At 38.4% G+C, this 25,527-nt stretch overlaps 1 protein-coding gene across 3 annotated transcripts in view; it reads right to left on the bottom strand.

Moving 5' to 3' along the window:
- Positions 1-25,527, bottom strand: part of RIMKLB (ribosomal modification protein rimK like family member B) — a 46,999-nt gene that overhangs the window by 1,978 nt on the left and 19,494 nt on the right. For 2 of the 3 annotated variants that reach the window (XM_090272826.1, XM_090272827.1), the window contains exons 3-6: positions 11,609-11,839; positions 9,423-9,509; positions 7,082-7,285; positions 280-2,429 (exon numbers count right to left, since the gene is read on the bottom strand). In XM_090272826.1, coding sequence (XP_090128952.1) covers positions 1,966-2,429; positions 7,082-7,285; positions 9,423-9,509; positions 11,609-11,839 — 986 coding nt within the window. In that variant the 3' untranslated portion in view covers positions 280-1,965. Of the gene's footprint in view, positions 1-279; positions 2,430-7,081; positions 7,286-9,422; positions 9,510-11,608; positions 11,840-25,527 lie in introns of those variants that run through there. The other variant, XM_090272828.1, reaches the window with a different exon arrangement.

The raw sequence follows: 25,527 nt of genomic DNA, 5'->3' as shown, positions 1-25,527 counted from the left end.
AATCAACCTTTCACTCAATTTAATATTATTTAATTCTATGGGGAAAAAAACAAATTTTATTACATTCCTTTTTAAAACAGGGGGTAAACTGTACAAGTAAGCATGATCAAACCTCTGTTAGAGCTGGTTAATACTGAGCTTTTATTATTGCCTTGAAGTCTCTCTAGTAGTGTCCAACAAATTAAGTTTAAGGTCCATCTGAAGGAAAAAAAGCACTGGAGAGGCAAGAAAGGACTTGGGTAAAAGCTTCAGAGGATTGTAGGGAGATGGAACTTGCTGTTTAAAAAAAAAAATTACGTTGAGCTCTGGAGCATCTCCATTTCTTAACACACCTTCCAAACTATCACTGGGATAGTTTTACCCATGCTGTAAAGGCTCATTTTATATGCAGTTTTTTTGGCTTTTATAAATCCAGAAAGTAAAGGAATATAAATGGTGGAGAGTAGTGAAGGCTTCAGAGTAGGGCTATAACAGACTCAATACTGCTAAGACCCCAAACAAAAACGCTCAGTCTACCCCACCCTAAAACCTATGTGTAATAGGAGAAAACACACAGCCAGAAGCATTGAAGAAAAGCATGTGGTCTTGAAGAAATCATACATTGAACAGTCTAGAAACAAAGAAAAAAAACAAACAACATATACACAAAAAGGCCTAAGAAGCATCTATTTTCCTTATGTCTTTAGGTGGTTACTTCAGTGAATACCTCTACCTCGGCGGAATATAGTTATGAAAGCAACTAATCTGTTTTCTTAGAAAAGTAAAAAACTGGGTATCCCATCATGCTCCATTTCCTAGAATCTATCCTTTTTGACTGGTTGGTGTAAACAAAAAGCAAAACACGTACACATGCTTGCGTGCACATACACACATACATATACTCCCTCTTAGAGTGTGAAAAATGTACATATCTAATGCTGGGATTAGAAATCACTTCAGTTTATGCTTAAGAATTTTTAGGCCCTTGATTTGCCCCCCAAAAAGATTTTCCCTTGCCCTTGTTCTTCAAATGCCCAATCACCAAGAAGAAAAATGGGGAAGGAAAAAAAAAGGCTTTAACTACACATTTCAAGTCAGTTTTTTGTTAACGAAAAAGGGTAGCATTTTCCTCACTTTGGCCATTGTTGAAGATGCAGGCATAGATCAGGGAATGTTAGACTAGCATGTTTAAAAAAATGCAACATTAACAGAGCATATATCTATCAAAAAAGACCAAAACACTAACAAATACAAGTCAATGCACATATTTTAAACTAGTGTAATTTTATCTACATTGGAGTAAATGTTATTTTGTGAACCAGACATTGCAATACTGTTCATTTCCCTTTTATCATGCAAACATGCCAGTTCTGTCATTTAAAAAAACCTTTATTGGGTCATATTCACATTGCCCTCCCACCCAAATTAAAGGAAAAACTAAAAACAGAAATAATAAATCCAGTAAGAGCCCCTCGAGACTTCATAAACTATGAATATAAAGCTGCTAGTTAATACATTAAAGGCAAGTTTTCAGATTTGTATAAAAAGTTTCTATAATTTAGATAGATGTTTTCCTCACACATTATAAATCTTTGCCACACAATGTAAAGTTATGCTACTGTGAAATTTGTACCAACTGGACAAAGAAAAGGAACCATGAAAAAATTCTGTATGTTCTTTATGGCCTGGGAGCACATACATTTTTGAGTAATTAAAGGGGTAACTACGAGAACCTGACACTTCTCTGTATCTCACCTCTTGTGCCTCGCCTACCTATATAATTTGAAAATCAAAGTCAGTAACATCTTAGCAGCAGAGGTCTTGTCTATTATCTCCCTCTTCTCTTCTAACTAATTGTACTCATTTCTCTCTCATCTTCCTGAGCATATTCCATGAACAGCATTGCAAGTTGGTTAAAAATAATAAAGAAAAAAAGAAAAAGAAAGTTTTACAAGGGTTTTGTTGGTTAATTATTTACCAGTGGAGTCACTCCACCAGGAGTTCAATTTCATTGGCTAGCAGCTGGTTCATGTTGAATAGGCCCCCTGGGAGCTTGGTGAGCAGTTCTCGCTCGGTGCTTTCAGGGTCGCTGTCAACAGAGCTGGAACTTGCGCTCATGTTGTCGACAGCAGTGCTGGCTGGGGGACCCAGCTCCGGCTCACTAGTCTCACTGGCCGTGGACACCACGGAGAGCAGGGACATACGCCGGGTGAGCCGGCCAGAGGGCAGAAGGGAGGCGGCATAGTCCGCAATGACACCAGCTACATCTAGATTACAAGCCTTATCAAAGGCGATGAAACCTACATTTGCATTGGCCTCGCAGACACAGAAGGAGCCGTCATCTTTCATCAACAGGTCAATGCCACACACATCCATCCCCAGGATATTAGACACCTGGATAGCTAGCTGCTTCCCTTGTTCACTCAATGAGCACATCATCCCCACACCACCTGGCAAAAAAGAAACAAAATAAGTTACCAAAATGAAAAATTTCTGGAGTAAAACTAAAGCTGGCCTCGGAGGCTAGCTCTTTCTTATAAATCAGTGGTGAATACAAAGGTGCCGTTCCAGTGCAGAACTGGGACTTTGGCAGCTGAGAATTCTACCACTGAACCACCCATGTTAAAACTGGGACTTTGAAGTCTTCAGTTTCCTTCATTTGGAAACCCCCTTACAACCCAGCCTCTGAGAGAATTCCTGACCTCGTACTTTTTCAATATGCTATTTATTCTGAAGAAGACATTCAATTTTCACTAAGCCTGCCTTACTTGCAATAATACAGACCAAGTAGAAGAAACTTTTTCATAAATACAATTATGACAAAAATAATAGAGATGCATAACATGGATAAATAGAATCTGGGCACAAGGGGACATGAGCATGACTCTCTTCCTCTACGGTCCCCTCTTTCATCTATCTGCCACTCCTCAGCCAAAAGGATTCTGGGGCTTAAGGGAGCTGAGTGAATGCAGGTGAAGTCTTGAAATTGGCTGTGGGGTGGTGGGAAAAAAAAAAAAAAAAAAAGAAATTGGCTGGTATCTGAGGAAAAGGAATTAGAACTGGACTTTCTCATTTGGTGAATAGCTTCAGGAAGCTCTGAGATAAGGACTACAAAGCAAAGAATTTTGAGAAGAGCTTGGCTTAGAGAGCTCTGTGCATCCACAGCAAGAAAACTGACATTAGCATTACATGAGTACGACTAACGTCTTTGACTCTATAGAGACCAAAAAGTAACTGCATAGGTGAGCTGAGTCCTCCCTACCACTGAGGCTGGAAGAGTAGGGAGGAACAGTCCAGGAAACAGGAAGGCTTCTTTTAAGCAACTCAACAGAAGTCTGGCACACTGGGCCATAAATCAAATGACTCTGCTTCTCAGCATCTGTAGGACTGATGCCATGTGGCACGCTCCAAATAACCAGAGCAGAGCCATGATGTGACAGCAACCAAAAGGAAACAAGCCATCTACAACTTGAAAAAAATAAAGAGCACTTTAAGGAGATTCGAGTTCAACACAAAAAGACTTTCCAAAGCTAAAACAAAAACACAGTTACCCAACTGCAAATTTTAATAGAACTGAAGGAAAGTATGGTCACTTTTAGGAGTCATAACTTGGAAAACAAGTATAAAAAATATTTAAGCACACACAAAAAATCTGAAGTAAAATCACAAAATAAAGATAAACATGGATCTGAATTGAAAAAAACTACTCCAGATGGAGAGAAGCAAAAATGAAAGGAGAGGTAATAACTAAAAAAGAAATTTGCCTGAAACTAAAAAAAACTGAATTGGCAGACAGAAACAGTTTACTAAAATTCATGTTGGACTGATTGAGAAGACATATACCTAAAAATATCCTGAGAAAAAAATCTGAGTTTAAAGGAAAAGAAAAAAAAAAGAGGGCGGGGGGGGGGGATTTACAAAGAATAAATTACCTACCAAAAAAAAATACAAGTAGATTTGGACGCTCAACTGCAACAACAGTATCTATATGGCAGAACTGAAGCTGACTCTTAAAATGTAAATATCCAGTCTCGGCCAATTCATTATCCTCCATTCAGAAAGAAAGATATATAAGGGTATCACATGTCCCCATCCAGGGAAAATGATCGAGAAAAAAATTACTAAAAAAACAGCAAATGACTAAGAAGAGAACTCAAGATATGGGAAGATGAAGATGAGAAGTAAACAATGATGAGTAATGATTCTTGCCATACAGGTATAATTAACTCCAAATGGATTTTAAAAGACTCTAGGAATAGATCATGTGTTATATAAGAATTCCTTGGCAAGTGGAATGGGGAAACTGAGACAGGTAGCTGGACAAACTGGCCGAGCAATTTATAGTCAGATACAGAAGGTCGCCTCCCTAGAGATAACATCTAGGCATAAGGTGTATTTCAGCTCCAGGCCCAGAAAAGCAGCAAAACCAGGTGGCCAATACCAGGACCCCCTGCCCTGTCACTGACCAATCAGTGGAGACCAGGACCTTAGAAGACACACCTGGAAAACTGATGAATATTCTACTGAAACCCTCCCCTGAGACATGCCCTGAGATTCCCACCTGCTAGGGAGAGATAAAAGCCTCAAGACAGAGGATCCAGCCTGTGCTCTCCCCCTGGGGAGTGTACCCACACCTTTCCCCTCCCCCTCTTCTCTGTCAAGTGTGCATCCCTAAACTCCAAGGGGCCCTAGGAGACTTGCAGCCAGGGGAGCATTGACAGCAGCGGTGCATCCTGAGCTACCCTCCTGAACCTGCCCCCAAGGCCCCCTTCTCTCTGACTTCCCAGGAACTAAGACAGCCCAGCCTGGGCTTTCCTGGCGCTTCTGGGCTAAGCCCCTCCTTGTTTCACTGTCCCCAGCCTTCATAAATGTACCTTCAAAGTCACCCAGACTCATGCTGTGAAATCTTTCCTACACCAAGTCAAGGACCCCCACACTACAGGCTGGCCAGGTCCCTGTCGGTAACAGAAGCACCTGTCTCCTAACACCCTGTCCAGTACCACTGGAAGTGACCAGTGAAGAAGGAGTTGCCATCTTGCTTATGTCACTAACTCTGGGACCACACACAAGACCATGTCAGTGGGTTAGTGCAGCTGCCAAAGGGCCAGGGGACAGGCCCTCCAGGAGATTGCAAGTTTCCTCCAGCTCAAAACAAAAATCTAGTTTGGAGATTTAATGGAATTTTATGAAGACTTTAGGTCTTTTTTGGAAGGGTTGATATCAACAGTAAGGTGTATGACTGTACAGGCAAATGATATGAATTGAGTTTACAGTTTTCTATTGTGTAGTATAACATCTGGCCCTGGCTGGTTTAGCTCAGTGGATTGAGCGTCGGCCTGCGAGCTAAGTGTCGCTGGTTCGATCTTCCAGTCAGGGCACATCAGAGAAGCAAAACTCTGACTCCAAAAAACCTCCGCTGCCTTGCGGCATACCTCTTCAGGGGAAAGGCTAAGGGAGTAAATCCTGACAGAAAATCCGGAGCCGGAGTCCCTAAGGCGGTTTGACGTTGTAGTCAACACCGGCAACTCCTGCGGCGCACCTGAAGCCAAGCTGTATTGACTCCGTCTTTCCCTTGGACCCTTCAGCTGGGAAGAGAGGGGGGGGTCTGCTGCATGGGCAACAGCAGACCCTCCATATCACCCTGCCCAGGCTCTGTAGCTTCAGCGTCATCGCAAGATGTCGATTCAACACGGGAGGAGACAGATACGATGTCACTCCCGAGTCGGACTGCACAGCCATTCTCGGCGGTGGAGATAGACTCTTAAGAAGCTACACCATCGTCTCTCGAGACGGACGGCTGCCGACGACGATATATAAGAATTCTTGAAACATAAAGAGAAATTCTAATACAGACTTGGACTAAAACTATTAAATGATTTCACCAAAATACTGGAATGTAAAGCCCATGAAAGCAGGGATTTTTGTGTTTTGTTCACTGCTATATAACAAAATACTGCTACAACAGTTAATACTGTAGATGGGAGAATATTCACCATAAAAAGGCCTCTCAGGAGACGGAGAAATGAGGACACTCAATTCTAAAGAAGATAAAGGGGCTCTTGCTCCATCAGATATCTAGGCATAATGCCAGAGGAATTAAGATTGATATCCACACAGGGAAAGAATAGTACAAGAGACGAGAGGGGCCTTAAACAAACCGATACATGTACGGAAACTCAAGACATTAAAAAGATGGCTTCACAATAAAATTAGAAACGTCATTAAGAAAGAAAAGAGGCATTACAAATCAGTAATAGACTATTCAATAACGAGTGCTGGGACACCAGTTATTACTCATTTGGAAACGAGAAAAAGGGAATAGGGAGGGATCCTGGATGACTCTAAGGATATTGGTCTAAACTGGAAAGGTTGAATTGCCATTAAATGATAAGGAGAAAACTGTGGGTGTGGAACACTTTGGGAGGGGGAGTTAGATCAGCAGTTCAGTTTTGGACATGTTAAAATTAAAATATCTATTAGACATCGACATGGAGATACTGAGTAGGCAGTTATTTATATGTGCCTGGAGTTCAAGGAGAAGCCTAAATTGGAGATATAAATTTGAAAATAATAACATGTAGATGTTATTTAAAGCCACAAGCTAGGTAAGATTACTAAGGAAGTGAAATAGAAGAAAAAAACCCAGACTAAGCTCCGAGGCACTTCAATAATAAAAGATCTCAGAAGATACACATTTAAATAAACCAAAATCAGCAATCTTGTTTGGACCAATGGATAAAATGAGTTAAGATACATCTACCTTAAATGAACTCCAGTTATACACAAAATAAGTATATCAACAAAGAGGGAATCTTTACCTTTAGTCAGACATTTCATACACATGTGAACTGAGTTACAAATTAAGCTTGGGTAGAAAGGAAATTCATAATTCAGAAAAATCCAATTTTATTACTTAAAGAACAAAATCAAACAAAAAAAACCTCCAAACTATATTATATTCATGATAAATTGATTTATCACATTTACACATGAAAGATGATTTTTTTTCAATTTATTGAGTAAAAATCTGTATTTACAAATACTCATTGGACAAATTGTAATATTATTTCATATACTAGAAAGACGCCTGCATAATTTTTACCTAGTGAGCAGTTGCTTTGCATCCTGCCATCCGTTGAACAACGTAACATGGTGCCAACCACACGACCTCCCACAACAATGACACGCACGTCCCGGCCATGAGACTCTTTAACATACTTCTGGAACAGGTAGGGAGCTTCATGGCGAATGAGATGGCTTAGATCAGCCAAATGGTGCTTATCTCGAGCCAAGAAAACAGCTTTGCCTGTGTTTGAAAAAGAATAAAAAATGTGTAAGTCATCGATCTATGGGCAGGCTGTTATCTAATGCCTCCATCTTGTGTCCCAATCTGTTCTTTCAGAACCAATTACTTTTTAACCAAAATAATCGTCGGCAGCCGTCCGTCTCGAGAGACGATGGTGTAGCTTCTTAAGAGTCTATCTGCACCGCCGAGAATGGTTGTGCAGTCCGACTCGGGAGTGACATGGTATCTGTCTCCACCCGTGTTGAATCGATATCTTGCGATGACGCTGGAGTGTCCTCTCCAGTGAAGCTGAAGCTACAGAGCCTCGAGAGACGATGGTGTAGCTTCTTAAGAGTCTATCTGCACCGCCGAGAATGGCTGTGCAGTCCGACTCGGGAGTGACACGGTATCTGTCTCCTCCCGTGTTGAATCGACATCTTGCGATGACGCTGGAGTGTCCTCTCCAGTGAAGCTGAAGCTACAGAGCCTGGGCAGGGTGATATGGAGGGTCTGCTGTTGCCCATGCAGCAGACCCCCCCCTCTCTTCCCAGCTGAAGGGTCCAAGGGAAAGACGGAGTCAATACAGCTTGGCTTCAGGTGCGCCGCAGGAGTTGCCGGTGTTGACTACAACGTCAAACCGCCTTAGGGACTCCGGCTCCGGATTTTCTGTCGGGGTTTACTCCCTTAGCCTTTCCCCTGAAGAGGTATGCCGCAAGGCAGCGGAGGTTTTTTGGAGTCAGAGTTTTCCTTCTCTGATGTGCCCTGACTGGAAGATCGAACCAGCGACACTTAGCTCGCAGGCCAACTCTCAATCCACTGAGCCAAACCAGCCAGTTATGATAATAATACAGTTATGATAATTAGTAAGATTGCAAAAACTGAACATAAAAAAGTTAATAACCGCCGTCAATGAGTCTCTCAATCTCCAAACTCTTACAGTAATCTAGAATTAACTTCAGTTTATGTTGTGAGGTAGGGATCTGAAATTTGTACTCCAGGTTAGCCAGTAATGCCAGACTCACTAGCAAAACGTTTCCCTCTAAGTTAAAACATGTTATTAGTTTGTACAATATATTAATATACTTCATTTGTATGTAGGGGTAAGCAAAAGTAGGTTTACAAGTTGTTCATATGGAAAGACATGCAGGTTATGTTTATTACAATAGCTTTAACTTGTGTTTCACATACTCACAACTGTAAAAAATAGTAGTTTGTCACCACATACCCAAGTTTTATTTCTAAATTCTCTAGTTTGTTCCATTGCTCTATTTGTAAACTTTTATGCCAATGGAAATGAGTCTTTTTAGGACTTAGTGGTGAATCCTTTCATATCATCTTCCCATCAAGAAGAGGCAGAATCTATGTCCCATGCCTTTGAATCTAGGAGAGCCTGTGATTGCTTCAACCAACAGAATACAGCAGAGGTGATTCTATATGACTTTTGAGGCTAGGTCATGCAAGCTCACGATATTTCTTTGGCCACTGGAGCATTCACTGTAGGAGCCCTGAGACTTCTTGGCTGCCATATTGGTGAAGCCAAAAATTAACAATGCAGTCAACAGTCCCAGTTGACCCCTGATACAGCTATCCTTGTCAAGGCACTAAACCTTGTGAAGTACTTGGATTTATGAAGCGTTTTATGCCATAAGAAATCTTTCCTTAATCTGAAGTCATTAAGATACTTTTATACACTGTCTTCTTAAACTGTATATTTTTGTCTGATACATTTAAGTTTTTGAACTATATAAATTAAGAGGAGGAATGATTGAAGTCAGTGATGTAAGGTCCTTGCATTGTTTAAAAGGAAGATAAAGGTATTCACTTGGGACTCAGTCTAAATTAAGTATGCATCTTTAAATTTCTAGTATAATCACTAAATGGAAGAAATAGCTTCTAGCTAAATTGAACAACTCACAGTAGCCTTCTATATGTTTGAGGTACCATGCACCAACTTCCCTCTAATTTTTCTTCAGAAGCCCTGCTTCAAAACTGTACATTTCAGTGGACAAGACTACTGTCTAATCAATAACCACGAGCAAATACAAAGCAGTAATAGCTTTGATCTGATTAAGAAAAAAATCTATATTGTATAACCACCCTTATTAATTCTCAAAAATAAATTTCAAAATTATGTACCATAGCAACAACTCATACACACCTCTATGACCCCGTGTATTCTTCACTACCATCGGGAACTCCAGTACTTCTGCTTCATCAATCATTTTAGAAAAATTTTCATGACCACCTGGTTTGAGCAAAAAAGAAATTTAAAACTGCAGCAATAAAGGTGGTTTGTGACAAATTTTATCTACGCTAATGTCAGCAACAAAATGGAGGTAGAAAGAACCTGATGACTAAATTTTGTTTTTCTTGGAGAAATAAATGAAAGTTGAAAAAGTTAAGTATTAGTTTAAAACAACCATGCCTTTTAAAATGGATAAAAGCAATCTTAAACTATAAACATTCCCACATCCAACCTAAAGAAATTAAGTCTGCTTCAGCTAAAACAATGTTTCCTAATTCTATGCCATTTTTCATATTTTATCCTTTACTTTTCCACCATACAAGCCTCAAGATCTACTTTAGTATATTCAACTCCTTGTTTGGATTAAGAAACAAAATACTGAGTCAATTGAGAAGGTTCATCCAAGGCTGAAGGTTCATCCAAGGCATATGTACATACACTCTCACTCTCAAACACACATATGAATTTTTCTTTTCTCAATTATTAATCAGAGTTCTTTCTACATCGAGCTACTTAGTACCAATATGCTAAGTCTTGGTTCTTATTGTTCTTATTGCCTAGGAACAAATGATACAGCAGCAAGATCAGTGCAAAACTAATCTTGTAGTTGAAAAAAAAGTTAACATGATGATATAGAAAAACCAAATCAGGACAAAGTTCACTAACTGTAATATCATAAATTTGCAGCTTACAGAAATTAAGATGATCAGTCCCTAAATTTGAAACCTTCACTATCAGAGCATAGCTAATATTTAATTTGGTTAACCCTTTCCTCTTTTCCATTTTCTTAAAATCAGAACAGAGCCATGACATAAGCATCAAGAAGACAGAATTCTAGAATTCTCAAACTATTTATATTGTCTCTTCTTGTGCAATTGCTAAAAACAGCCAACTATATCACATATCATACAGACTTGAAGACTTCCCTTCTTTAAAATATAAAAAATAAGAAGACAGATTTCTTCTTAAAGCCTTGTTAATCTTCCAAGTATTCTATTCGACATTTATTTGGAGAAATAATCTTTATGAAAAACACACTGATTTATAGTAAATCTTATCCTTTTCGAACTAAAAAACCTGAAAAGACAAAATATATAACAACACTATTTATAGCAGTGCCACTCACTGTGTGGTCTAGTAACCTGAGTCCTTTCTGACTTCATTGCTTTTGATAGGTGACCAGATAAATATAAAAAGAGTAAGCACTAGAAGCATTTACGGTAAACTGGCATTGCTGTGATATTTTTATTGTACCTTATAAGAATATTGATACACAGCAGATTGGTATTTTTTTTAAAAAGGTCCTTTATCACAGATACAGCATACCAAGTATGGTGGCATTTTCTTAAGAAATAAAAAAATAGCCCTGGCTCACGTGGCTCATGGACTGAGCACTGGCCTGAGAATCAAAAGGTCATTGGTTTGATTCCCATCCAGAGCACACGCCTGGATTGCAGGCCAGTATCCTGGGTGGGGGCCTGTGAGAAGCAACCAATCTGTTTCTCACACATGGATGTTTCTCACCCTTTCTTCCTTCCTTCCCCCCTCTCTAAAAATAAATAAATAAAATCTTAAAAAAAAGAAATTAAAAAGTATTTATGAAGAATTATCATGAAAATGGTAATAAAGATTAACAGAAATTAAAAGATGTCATCAAATTCTATTATCTTTTACCACAGGGGCTGGAAAACTAAGGCCTGTGGGACAGATTTGGCCCACTGCCTTTTCTCTGTAATAAAGTTTTATTGGAACACAGCTATACTCATTTGTTTAAGCATTTTCTATAGCAGCTTTCACACTATAACAGCATTACGGAGGGTCCAAAGAGAGAATGCATAGCCTGGAAAGCCCCAAAATTTACTATTTGGCCCTTTACAGGAAAAGTTTGCTAAGTCTGTTCTATCCATATCATGGAACTAATCTGAAGACATGATTTGAAATTCTCTTGTCCAGTTTATTAAAACCCAAAGTTACTTCTATAAGAAGTTCTTTCATGTTCACAAATGTCCTTATATCACATAACCCTATTAGCTTAGTATGGCTCTCAAAACCATCAGTTCTCTAAAACTTAGGCCACAAAATCTTATTAGTGAACAAACCATAAGAGAAAGTATCTGGCAGAGGAACACCATGGCCAGCCAACTCTTGAAACGTCCAGAACTTATTAACACAGTTCAGGATGGCTTGAGGTCGGTTCATCAATCGGCACCCCATCTTCTCTAGGTGGCGCAAAACAGTGATGTCACTATCACTTTGCACCCAAGGGGTTGGTACTCTCACTACCACCACCTGGGGGTAGGCAGTAATTAGTTCTCCATTGATCCGAAGACCTGAAATATACAAAACCAAAGCCAAAACCGTTAAAATGAAACATACAATAACAGAAACAGAAATATACCACAGCTTTAGTCAGAAACCTAAATGTACCACGTTGTTAACATTTCATTGAGACAAGGAGACATACCTCCTTAAGTTGTATTTATTTGTAAGAAGAAGAAAATTTAATGAGAAAAACATCTGCACTGATTAAATAAATAATTGTGTGCGTCAATACAAAGAAACACAACATAACCACTAAAAAGAATGTCACAACTAGAAATGGAAAAATGTTCAATGTTGAATTTTTTAAAAAAGCAAATCTGGGAATAATTTTATCTGTGTTTGCATATGCATAGGAAGTTATGCAAGGATAAATGATACAAATGCTCTTCTCTGAGTAAAAGTGGATGACAAGGCAGGAAGAGGAAGATAGAATAGGGAACTTGAACATTTTGCTCCATGTAATTTTCTATGTTCTTTGAGTTCCTTTAAAAGTGAGGATAGGGGGACTTTCAGCCAAGATGGAGGCCTAGACAGACACATTACATCTCCCTCCACAACTAAGAAGGAATACAACTACCTCAAAACTAGAGACAACCAGAAGTTCCAGAAAATCGAGCTGCATGAAAGTCCAACAAACAAAGGTATAAAGAAAAAACACTGGACTTCCGGCCAAGATGGAGGCTTAGACGGACACGCTAGGTCTCCCTCTACAACTAGAGAGGAATACAACTACTTCAAAACAAAGGATAACTAGAAATTCCAGAAAATAAAATTACACGGAAGCCCAACATATGAAGTTATAAACCAGCGGTGCCATTTGGGCAGGTAAGAGTTAAAGAGGGCAGCGCTGTTTGCGGTCAGCGGAGGGGCGGCGAAAAAGCCCGGAGGCAGTCAAGCCCCTGGCAGTGCGCGACCCCAGCACTGGGGAAAACAGCCACCGCATCGCCTTGAACAGTGAGGCCCAGGGGGGCGGGAGGACAGATCCCGGTCTCCTAGCTGAATAACTGTGTGAATCCACCTTGGACCCCCGCCCCCAAAGAAAGCACCACAGGGCTGCGAAATAGGTCGCAGACAGGCGCCAGTCGCTGAATTGTGACGCGTACACAGGCACTGCCCCCTACAGCCGGCTCAAGAAAACAAAAAGCATCTGTCAAAATGAGGCAGACAACTATAGAAATCCCGGTGGCACAGCTCACCAGGCAACAGATAGAGAACCTGACAGATGAACAGATAAGAAACCTGTCAGAGGCTCAGTTCTGGGCCATTGTTATCAGGTGGTTTACAGAATTCACAAAAGAGCAGGAAAAAGATATGAAAGAAGCGAAAAACATTCATAACGAAAGGAACAAAACCACATATGAGACAGATGGTGAGGAAAAAAAATCCAGAGTTCATTTCAACAAACTGGAATATGGAGAAGGAACAAGCAGTCAACCAATGCAGAGAGAGGAAATGGGAAGCAACAATGAGAGGATCAGAAACCTCTGGGACAGCTATAAAAGGCCCAACATAAGAATCATTGGTTTGCCAGAGAGTGAGGAAGATGAACTAGAACTTGAAAAATTGAGTGAAAATATAATAAAGGAGAACTTCCCAGACTTGGGGAAGGGAATAGACTTGCAGGTCCAGGAAGCAAGGAGAGTTCCCAAGAGACTGGACCCAGAGAGAACCACTCCAAGACACATTATAATCAAAATGTCAAAAATTAAAGATAAAGAGAGAATCTTAAAAGCAGCAAGAGAGAAGAAAAGAATTATGTACAAAGGGGTCCCAATTAGACTATCAGCTGACTTCTCAAGGGAGACCCTACAGGCAAGAAGGGACTGGCAAGAAACATTCAAAGTAATGAAAATCCAAAACCTACAACCACGAATACTCTATCCAGCGAAACTGTCATTCAGAATAGAAGGACAGAGAAAGTGTTTCCAGGACAAAATAAAACTGAAAGACTTCATTAGATCCAAACCACTGTTATATGAGATGTTAAAGGGACTGGTTTAAAAAACAGAAGCTAGGGAGATGAAACAAAGGCAAACTAAACAGGCAACGAGAGTGGAAAAGGAACTGTGGGTACGGGAAGCATATTGGGGGGAGGTCAACAGGGAGGGGGAGTGGGGAGAGGGAGGGAGATGATATAGGAATTGGGGATCATGGTAGGAGGGAATGAAATAGACAGAGAGAGGTTGGGAGGAACTGTATGCACAACTAATGGACATAATCTAAAAGGGGAGGACAACTGGAGGGAGGGGGGCCACCGGGTGGAGGGGAGCAGAGGGAAGGGAAATTGGCACAAATGTAATATTTTAATCAATAAAACACATTAAATCTGAAAAAAAAAAAAAGAAGCATAATTTTAGGTACAAAATTGACAGGGGGAAATTAAGAATAATATAGGAAAGGGTGAAGCCAAAGAACTTATATGCATGACCCATGGACATGAACTAAGGGGGGTGGGATTGCTGGAGGGTAGGTGGGTACTGGGCAGAGGGGAACAAAGGGGAGAAAATTGGGACTACTGTAACAACATAATCAATAAAATATCCTTTAAAAAAAAAAAAAAAAGAAAGAAAAAGAAAAAACACTGATCCAGACAGGTAGGAGGGGCAGAGCCGGGGCAGAGAGGACGTGGTGTGGTGGTAGCAGCAGGGGTGGCGGAGGCGGCAGGCCAGCGGAAAATGCAGTCACACATTTTAAGAAGTCAGGAGGGACACCTGGGGAGCGCTCCCAGCACCAAACCAGATCGCACAGCTCACGGTCCCAGCATCGGGGAAAATAAAGCCACATTGCTTCTGACTGTGCAAGCCAGCGGGGGTTCGGGCGGAAGAAGAAAGTGCCAGTCTCACAGTAGGGTCCACTTGTTTAAAGGGCCCCCACAGCCCTAGAATGCCTGCAGACCCAACCACTCTGGGAACAATCGATGCCCAGGGCAATAGCTAGAAAGGCACCAATCCCATACGGAAGTGGGAGAAGTGCCTGGAAAAGGGGTGAGTGCTGAGCAGGCTGCATTGTTCCTTTTCAGACCCCTCCCCTATATACAGCGCCACAAGGTGGTAAAATGAGTCGCTGGGGCTGACGATACCTAAGGTTCCGCCCCTTACAACGTAACAGGTTCGACAGCTCTACCTAAGACACAGAGGCAAACAAACATAGGAGCCTGTCAGGATGAGGAGACAGAGAAGTATGGCCCAAAAGAGGAAATGGATCAAGGTTCCAGTGTGAGAACTAAGTGATGAGGAGAGAGCCAACCTAACAGATGAGGAGATAGACAACGTAACAGATGCAGAGTTCAAAACACTGGTGATAAAGATGCTCACAGGCTTGACAGGTATACTTAAGTACAGCAGCCGCATAAGGGAAGAAGTGAAGGCTATGCTAAATACAATGAAGGAAAATCTACACAAAACCAATGGTGAAAGGAAGGAAACCAGGGTTCAGATCAATGATTTGGAATATAAGGAAGAAGAAAACAGCCGACTAGTACAGAATAAGAAAACAAGAATTGAAAAAAATGAGGAGAGGCTTAGAAACCTCTGGGACAACTTTAAACATGCCAACACCCAAATCACAGGGGTGCCAGAAGGAGAAGAGGAAGAGCAAAAAACTGAAAGCTTACATGAAAAAATAATGAAAGAAAACTTCCCCAATTTGACGAAGGAAATAAATATACAAGTCCAGGAAGCACAGAGAGTCCCAAACAAGCTAGACCCAAGGAGGACCACACCAACACACATCATCATTAAAATGCCAAAGGTGAAAGACAGAGAGAGGATCTTAAAAGCAGCAAGAGAAAAGCAGAGAGTTACCTACAGGGGAGTGCCTATAAGACTATCAGCTGATTTCTCAAAAGAAACTTTGCAGGCAAGTAGGGACTGGCAAGAAGTATTCAAGGTGATGAAAAGCAAGGACCTACAACCAAGATTACTCTATCCAGCAAAGCTATTATTTAGTATGGAAGGACAGATGAAGTGCTTCCCAGACAAGATAAAGCTAAGAAGAGTTCATCATCACCAAGCCATTACTATATGAAATGTTAAAGGGACTTATTTAAGAAAAAGAAGATCAAAACTATGAACACTAAAATGACAACAAACTCACAACTATCAACAACTGAATCTAAAAACTAAAAACAGAATCCAACTAAGCAAACCAGAATAGGAACAGGATCAAAGGTATAGGGATCATTTGGAGGATTATCGGCTCGGAAAGGGAAGGAGGAGAAATGGGGAAATGGTGCAGAGATTAAGAAGCATAATTGGTCAGTACAAAATAGACAGGGGGATGTTAAGAATAATATAGGAAAGGGTGAAGCCAAAGAACTTATACGCACGACCCATGAACATGAACTAAGGGGGAAGGGATTGCTGGAGGGAAGGGGGGTACTGGGCAGAGGGAAGCAAAGGAAAAAAATGGGACTACTGTAACAACATAATCAATAAAATATACTTTAAAAAAAGAAAAGAATCTGACCATCTTGTTCACAGCCATATCCTCAGCACCATTTGGCACGTAGTATGCGCTCAATTATTACTAAAATCTGAACTTGTCTCAGTTTTGAAGCAGAGCAGGTGTTTAGACCTTGGCCTGAGTGTGAAGCCATATGGCCTAAAACAAGATTGTCCCTATAAATGTTGCAGAAAAACTAATCAACTCAAACTCAAAACACCAACAGTAAATAATTCAAATCACATTAATATCTAAATACACAAAGTGGAAGAAAGAAAATTTAAGAGCAGGAATTAATTGAATAGAAAGCAAGCATCAACAGAAAACACCAGCCAAGCCAAAAAAGCTGATTTCTAGAAAACATTAATTTGTTAGATCTCTAATAAAACTGATCTAGAAAAAAAAGAAATAAAGTTAGATAAAATGTACAAAAATTCCTAGAAAAACTGCCACAAGAAACACATAATCCGGCCCTGGCTGGGTGACTCAGTTGGTTGGAGCATCATCCGGTACAGTAGTCCCTCGCTATATCACAGTTCACTTATCGTGGCCTCACTGTATCGCGGGATTTTAAAAAATATTGTATTTAATTATTTATCGTGGATTTTTCGCTATATCACGGGATTTTGCGGTACTGTGTACATATGTTATTAAAGTTACGTAGGTTTAAGAGTGTAGAATAACTATAAGGTTCCTACTTCATGGGGGCTCTGGAACGTAATAGCCACGATAAGTGAGGGAATACTGTACACCAAAATGTTGCGGGTTTGATCCCCAGTTGGGGTAGTGCACAGGAAGGCAACCCATAGATATTTCTCTTTAATCTCTCTCTCCCTCCCTCCCCTTCCCCCTCTCTCTAACATCAACAACTAAAAATCCTTGAGGATTTAAAAAAAAAAAAGCATAATCTGAATAACCCAATAATCACTAAAGAAAATTAACGATTAAAACCTTTCCACAAAAAAAAGTCTAGGCACAAATGGCTTTCAAAAGTAAATTCCACCATTCATTTAAAAAAGAAATAAAATCAATGTTATACAATTTTTCCATAAAACAGAGAGGAACAACAATAAAAACCACTCCCCAGCCTTTTATAAAACAGGACAACATAACTTAGCAGAAACTGAAAATGACATTTCAAGAAAAGAAAGGTACAAGCCAATTTCACTCGTGAACATAAATACATAATCTTCAACAAAATATTAAATTAAACCCAGCAATATAACAACAATAACACTCTTAAGCAAGCTCAATTTATTACAAAAATTTAACTTATAAATAGCAATTAGGTAATTTGCAAAACAGTAAAAAGAAACATGACCACTCAATAAATGTATAAATGCTCTTTCATAAAATCCAAGTATTCAGGATTTAAAACCTCTTTAGCATACTTGGGGTAGAAAGAAACTTCCTTAATATGATCAAAGATATCTTAAAAGTCCTCCAGGTCATATCATGCTTAATAGTTTAATGTTAAAAGTTCTCCTCTGAGCTCAGAAATGAGACGAGGATATCCACTATAACTATTAGATCCAACATTGTCCCAGAGATCCTATTCTGTGCAATCAGTCAAGAAAAGAAAGTGAGATATAAAGAATGGAAAGGAAATCTGAAACTGATTACCTGCCCATGATACTTTTTTTGAAAGCACACAATCCAACAGTATGTATCACAAATTACTGAAATAAGGGAAGTACTGTCAATATATTGTACAAAACTCAACCAGCAACAATGAGTTAGAAATAAAACAATTTTACAGTAGCAGAAAAAACATAAAATTTATAGGAATAAGATGCATTTAATAAGATGTGCATGACCTCTGGGAGTAAAATTACAACACAAAACAGGTATTAAAGACGGGGGCCGGGGAGAGAAAGAAAGAGAGAGACAAAGACTGACCATGCACGCATTCGCATAGTCACAATACAGTATGTGTCATTTCTTCCCACATTGATCTATAAATTCAATATAATTCTAATCAAAATTTCACATGGTACTTTTGTGGAACATGACAAGCTGATTCTAAAATTTATATATAAATGCAATAGAACATGACTAGCTAGATATTCTTAAAGATGTGAGAGAACACTTACTGTACTGGATATCGCAAAACTACAGTAAATTAAGTCAGTAAGGTATTGGTGAAAAGAGGCACAATTAGAACAAAGGAACGGAATAAACCCATCTATAAATAGATTTATTACAAAGGCAACACAGAAGAGCAATGGAGTAAGGTCCGACGACTCCTTAGTAAAAGGTGCTGGGACAACGTATTCAAATAGAAAGAAAATGAAATTTTACCATTACCTATCATCATACACAAAAATGAATTTCAGGTAGATTATAAATATGCACGTGAGTGACAAAACATTATACTCTCTAAAAGCTGGAAAAGAGGGCTATCCTCATGACCTCAGAGTATGGAAAGATTTTTTAAAACAAGGCACAAAAAGAATCAACTATAAACAATAAGATAAGTTAGGTTACGTATTACTAAAAGTGAATTCTTCTACTTATCAAGACACCATTAAGAATGTTAAAAGGCAAAAGCTATGGAAGCAACCCAAGTGCCCACCAATAGATGACGGGATAAAAAAGCTTTGATACATATATACAACGGAATATTACACAATCATAAAAAAGAACGAAATCTTACCACTTATAAAAAAGGGTATACTAAGTTAAATAAGTCCGTCAGAGAAAGACAAATACTGTATGGTTTCACTTCAATGTAGAATCTGAAGAATATAAATGAGCAAACAAAACAGAAACAGACTCACAGATACAGAGAACTGACTAATGGTTGCAAGGGGGGCAGGGGGCTAGGAGCTAGTTGAAAAAGGTGAAGGGATTGAGAAGTACAGGTTGGTATTTACAAAACAGTTATGGGGATGTAAAGTACAGCATAGAAAATACAGTCAATAATATTGTAATAACTATGTATGGTTCCAGTGGGGTGCTAGAAATAGCAGGCAAAACACTTTGTAAAGTATATGATTTTCTAACTATGCTGTGCACCTGAAACTAATACAATAGCAAAATGGATGAGACTTGAATAGGTATTTTATAAGTGAGGATACCTAAAAAAAATACATGCAGATACTCAACCTCATTAGTCAGTGGGGATATGAAACCAACAATTAGCTTCCATTTCATACCCACTAAAATAGCTAAAAATAAACTGACCATTAATGATGGGTATGTGGTTTAAAAAAATAAATAAAACATCACTAGTAAGAGAAGGGAATTTCCTTAATCTGGTAAAGGGTATTTGCAAAAAAAAAAAAAAAATTAAGCATCAGGTTTATTTATTGGAACAAAATTGTAGCTCTCTAAGATCAGGCATTAGACAAGTGTGCTCACTTATCATAATTCTTATTCAACATTACATTGGAGGTGCTATTTAATCTAATAAAATAAGAAAAATAAATTTAAAAGATAGAAAATAGAAAACTGTCACTTTCATGTATGATTATCTGCATAGGATAACCTACAGAATATAATGGAAGAGAAAAAGCAAGACAGAGAGTATAGTATACTACCTTGTATGTAGAAAAAGGGGAGAAATATAAATATATCCCAAGCTCTAAAGACAGACCATCTGACTTTAAATCTTGGTTCCAGCACTTAAGCAAACCGTTTAACCAACGTAGGATTTCATTTTCTCATTTGTGAAATAAAGACAATAATAGTACAAACCTCATAGGACTAGTACCAGAATTAAATAAGTTGTTTGTAAGAAAAAATAAAAAGACTTTGAATACTGTTATTGTGTCTGTAAAAAAAATATAATTTTAAAACTTGAATTCTAAGAGGTGAGACAAATTCTTCCGGGCTGTTCCTAGCTCAACTTAGTATCTACATTCATTACTCTAAGTTCTTTCATGACCTGTCACTTGTGTACCTCTCAGAGAACAGTCTTAGAGAATCGTCAGTTTCACAACTGTCAAAAGCACTGTGCATAAACAGTAAAAGAATATCACATTCATACAATAAATAATTGTATCACTTACTGAATATTTACTATGTGTCAGATACCATACCAGGGGAATTGCACACATCACAAGTAGAGCTTTTAATTTTTATTCCCACTTGTCATAGAACTGACCAAAAGATTTAATTTAGTAGTCATCAAAACAAGACAACCAGTCTGACCAAATGCAAAGGTTTGGTTTAATAAATAGATCAAAGCCCTGGCTGCTGTGGTTCAGTGGATTTAGCGTCAGCCTGAGAGCCAAGTGTCGCTGGTTCTATTCCCAGTCAGGGCACATGACTATGTTGCACGTCAGGTCCCCAGTTGGGGGTGCAAGTGAGAGGCAACCATACAGTGATGTTTCTCTCCCTCTCTTTCTCCTTTCCCCTCTCTCTAAAAATAAAATAAACAAACAAATAAATAATTTAATAAACAAATAAATAGATCAGCCAGGACAGCTAGAGCAAACTAGCTCTAAAGTCCAAGTTCTTTTCATTATGTCACAGGACTTCCCTCCAAATCTCTAGCTTGGCTAATTTCCTAAGCAGCCTATTAGCTGGAAGACTCCTAATGGTTAGGTTGGACCTATAGTCCCAACACACGTAAACCCTGGAACTCCATTACTTGCCTCGAAGAAAGAATGTGGAGGTTTAACTGCCTCATTCATTTCTTTGCTTAAGTTCCCTGATGCCTTCAGGAGACCATTCTCATCCCCTCATCCTCTTTTAAAAGTTCTCTGTGGCAACATATATCAGATTCCCCCAAGCTTTATCCTCAACAAGACCATGGGTCCAAGTGAATAAAGGTAATTACTTAATTACCAGTTTCACCACTGTGTACTATGGGTTACTAGATTTCCATTATGGGATAAGAAAAGGAGTCCTAATTGATTTCTGCCCTCTGCCAAATAACCAAATCTCTGAAGGCTTAATTCCTGTATCAGTTAAGGGTATATCATGTATAAGCAGCTAAAATATCTCTAGCTAATTTAAGCAAGAAAAAAACTTAATGTATAGATATAGGATTGTGCACAGAACTAAATTAAAAAAAGAATGCTGATAAAACCAGGCTCAGGAAGAAAAAAAAAAAAGACCAGAGCAATTCTGGAAGTCCAGGAAACAAAAAACAACCTATAGTTTCATCAAGTCATCACACCAAAATCATTCACTTCCAAACTTTCTCCTTCTATCCTTAAGTCAAACTACTCAAATTCAAGGCAGACTTCCAACCTGTAGCCTAGCTTGCCCATAACGGGGCAGGACACCATGCTAAAGAGACCCACCCCATCACTCTGGCCAGTGTTCGGCCTGGTTGATTTGTTTGTACATTTTCCTTTGTAAGTTTTTTAATAACAACTGTTCAGTTTACTTATTTCTTTTTTTTAAAGATTTTATTTATTTATTTTTAAGAGACAGGGGAAAGGAGGGAGAAAGAGGGAGTGAACCAACAATCAGTTGCCTCTTGCAGCTCCCCAACTGGAGACTGAACCCACAACCAAGGCATGTGCCCTGACCAGGAACCCAGCAACCTTTCACTTTGGGGGACAACGCCCAAGCAACTGAGCCACACACCCCTCAGGGCTAATTTACTTATTTCTTAGATAGAAAGCCTGTGAGGTTATTTGGCTAGTGGCCTACAATTATATATTATAACTTTGTACATATGGATTGATTGGCACCCAATACAATCTAAAACATAGACAGACATTCAAAACATTTCTTAAGTATTCTCTCCACGAAAAAGAAGCTGGAGGAAGACCCCACAAACGTGAAGACCTTTCAAGTCTACACCTTTCTCAAAAGGAAATCCATGTACTGTTAGCAAAAAAACTAGAGGGGTAAGAAACACTTAGGGAAGAATGTACCACAGGCCAAGAACTGAACTAGCAACTTTATCTACATTACATTTAGTCTTTGCAATTTAATAACATCATTTTGTAGGACAATTTTGGTTACCTCTGATAATAGCATATAGGGGGCAGGGAGACAAGGAATATTTTTAACACTTCACCACTATCTCATCCCACACCATAACCAATAAAATTATTTTGACATGGCACTTATAAATAAGGACCTGCTTATTCACAGGATGGGGCAAAAGTAGGTGTACAGTTGTGAGTCATGAAACAGTTTATTCATGTATTAATTATTGTATCATTTTCCATACAAACAACTGTAAACCTACTTTTCCTGCACCCTGTATTTACAAGAATGTAACGTTTCCTAGTTTACCTCACTACAACTGTCTATAATTTATCCTACTTATATTCATACAGCTCTGTTCTAATTTATACCACTCAACATCACATAGAAAACTACAGCCGTTTCCAAAAGCAATTTGATTCCTATGTGAACGAGTTTAAAGCATTAGTGATACAACTAACCCAATTTACTTTCCTGAACTACTTTGGAAAGGGATAGGCAATCACTCTGACAAGACAGTCGTAATCACTTCGTGCTGGCAGAGAAGATAAAATTTCATTCAAGTATCTCATTGAAGACTTAATAACAAAAATGTAGGCGAGTTTAGCATTTAGACTAAATATAATCAAAGCTACCTACTACTTTAATGGGGGCAGAGGGGATAAATTCCTAGAAGAAAATATATGTCTTCCTGATGATTGAAGATACTAAATTTGTTTTTCCTTTAATATTCAACAGCTTATTTTCTCACTTAAGGTAATACCCAACTATATTATCCCACTGTCCAGCTGGCTTGAGAATGACAGTCCCAAATTCCCAAAAGATTAAGCAGAAAGCTGCTCAACCTGGCCATTACTTGTCTAATTAATATTAAAATGGAAACAATCACACTGAAGAGGCTACTGGAAAAGGGCACATTAGTACTACCTTTCTGGAACAGTCTGGCAATGAAAAGTAATTCCTCTCCTAGGAATTCATGGGCAAAGGAATCCTACCAAAGGACAATGCATTTACTGCTCCTCTCCCTCTATTCTTGGATAATAGCTACTCAACCTTCAGCTTTTAGTGTCACTTCCTTAATGAGGCCTTCTCTGACTTCCCAATTTAATGAGATTTACTGGTGCGGTCTTTCATATCACACTGTACTTTCCTTTTATAACATTTAGTGTGTAACTATTTCTTTGACCTCTGAGTAATGTCTGTGTCCTCCATTTAGCTTAAAGAAGACAAGAACCAATGGACTACTATGTTTTGCTAAACTTGACATCTCCAAGTGCCTGGTACAGTATCTTGGCACACAGAGGACATTCACTTGACAAGTGAAAAACATTTAAAGAACAGTATGTATGTTATAAATCTATATGTATATATGTGATCAATATATGGATGGCAAAATTTCATTTGATATTTGACTTAATCTGTACACAGAGGTACTTTTTGTTATTTGTATAATTAAAAATATATAAAGCTATATTTTATAAAAGAAAAAAAGACATAAATCTACAGTGCCTAGTATTATGCTCTGTATATAGCAGCTCTCTCAAACTATTAACTAAAAGCAAACTTCCAAGGGAATAGTTAAGAAAAAATGTGCATAATAAATCAAAATGTTTTAATTAGTATTTGAAATAACTGCTTTGCAGGGATAGGTTTATCTACTAACACAACAATGAAAACGTGTCAAAGAACCAGAATTAGCCCAATGAATAAGAACAGTAGACTTAATGGCTTCACTGGTTAAATCCACCAAATTATTTACAGAGCTAATACCTGAACAGCTCCCAATTCAATTCCTGGCCAGGGCACATGCTTGGGTTGCAGGTTTGGTCCCCACTTGGGGCAACCAATAGATGTTTCTCTCTCACATTGATGTTTCTCTCCCTCTCTTTCTCCCTCCCTTCTCCTCTCTCTAAAATAAATAAATAACCCTGGCTGGTGTGGCTCAGTGGATTGAGGGCCAGCCTGCAAACCAAAAGGTTGCTGTTTCAATTCCTCACCAAGGCACATGCCTGGGTTGCAGGCCAGGTTGTGCCTGAAGCAACCAATGTTTCTCTTGCACATTGATGTTTCTCTCCCTCTCTTTCTCCCTCCCTTCTCCTCTCTCTAAAAATAAAAAAAAATTTTTTAAAGTTATAAAATAAATAAAATCTTTAAAGAGCTAATACCAGTCCTTCTCAAACTTTTTCAAAAATTGAAGCGAGAACACAGTTCCTAATTCATTCTGTGAGGCCAGCATAACCCTAACATCAAAACCAGACGTTACAAAGAAAACCAATCATTCTATACAGAAAAAAAAAAAAAAAAGACAAAGACACTACAAGAAAAATGCACATAGATATTCCTATATGAACATTAATGAGAAAATCCTCAACAAAAGGCTAGTAAACAGAACTCAGCAGCATATTAAAAGGATTATACACCATGAACCAGTGAGATTTATTTCTATAACACAGGGGTAAATCAACATATGAAAATCAATGTAATACACATCAACAGGATAAACTGATGCAAAAGAAGCATCTGACAAAATTCAACACACTTTAATAATAAAAACTTTCAACAAAACAGGAATAAAAGTTAACTAGATCAGGAGCAAGGCAAGGATGCGCCTGCTTTCACCACTTGTATTTAACATAATTGGATAATTTCTTACCAATTAGGTAAGAAAAAATAAATAAAAGGCACCCAAATTGAAAACGAAGAAAGAAGTAAACTTATTTCTTTTTGCAAATAATATGAACTTATATGAAGAAAATGCTAAAGACTCAAAAAAAAAAAAAAAAAAAAAAAAAACCTGGTAGAAGTAATAAATTCATCAAAATAGCAGTTAAAAAATCACACAAAAATCAGTTGCATTCTATATACCAAAAATGAACAATTTAACAATTTACAAAAATAATTCAATTTACAATAGCATCAAAATTAAAATACTTAGAAATTAACTTAAAACAAGGTGAAAAATTTGTACAATGAAAACTACAAAATACTGCTCAAAGAAATTAAATAAATAATGTTCATGTTCATGAATTGGACCCAAAGGGATCTACAGAGTCAATGAAATCCATTGCAAATTCCCAATGTTTTTTGCAGAAATAGAAAAAAAATCCTACAATATATGTGCTGATATATATATATGTAGGATGTAGGCACATATATTAAGAGACCTAGACAGAAAATAAATAGTGCCCTCACGTGAAATGACTTAGAAACATTTCTATAGCGGTTCTTACTAAAGGTACTAAGAATAAAAGTAAATGTTAAGAAGGCTGAAAATACAGAGTGAGTGTTTTCTAAGAGATTCTACTTACTTAAATCTATTAATCAGGCAAGATTCTGAATCTATTAACTAGCCCATGAA

This window comes from Furipterus horrens, unplaced genomic scaffold (genome assembly GCF_987537825.1).
Source record: "Furipterus horrens unplaced genomic scaffold, mFurHor1.1.pri manual_scaffold_4, whole genome shotgun sequence".
Taxonomy (NCBI): domain Eukaryota; kingdom Metazoa; phylum Chordata; class Mammalia; order Chiroptera; family Furipteridae; genus Furipterus; species Furipterus horrens.
This window is presented reverse-complemented; position numbering and strand designations above follow the sequence as displayed.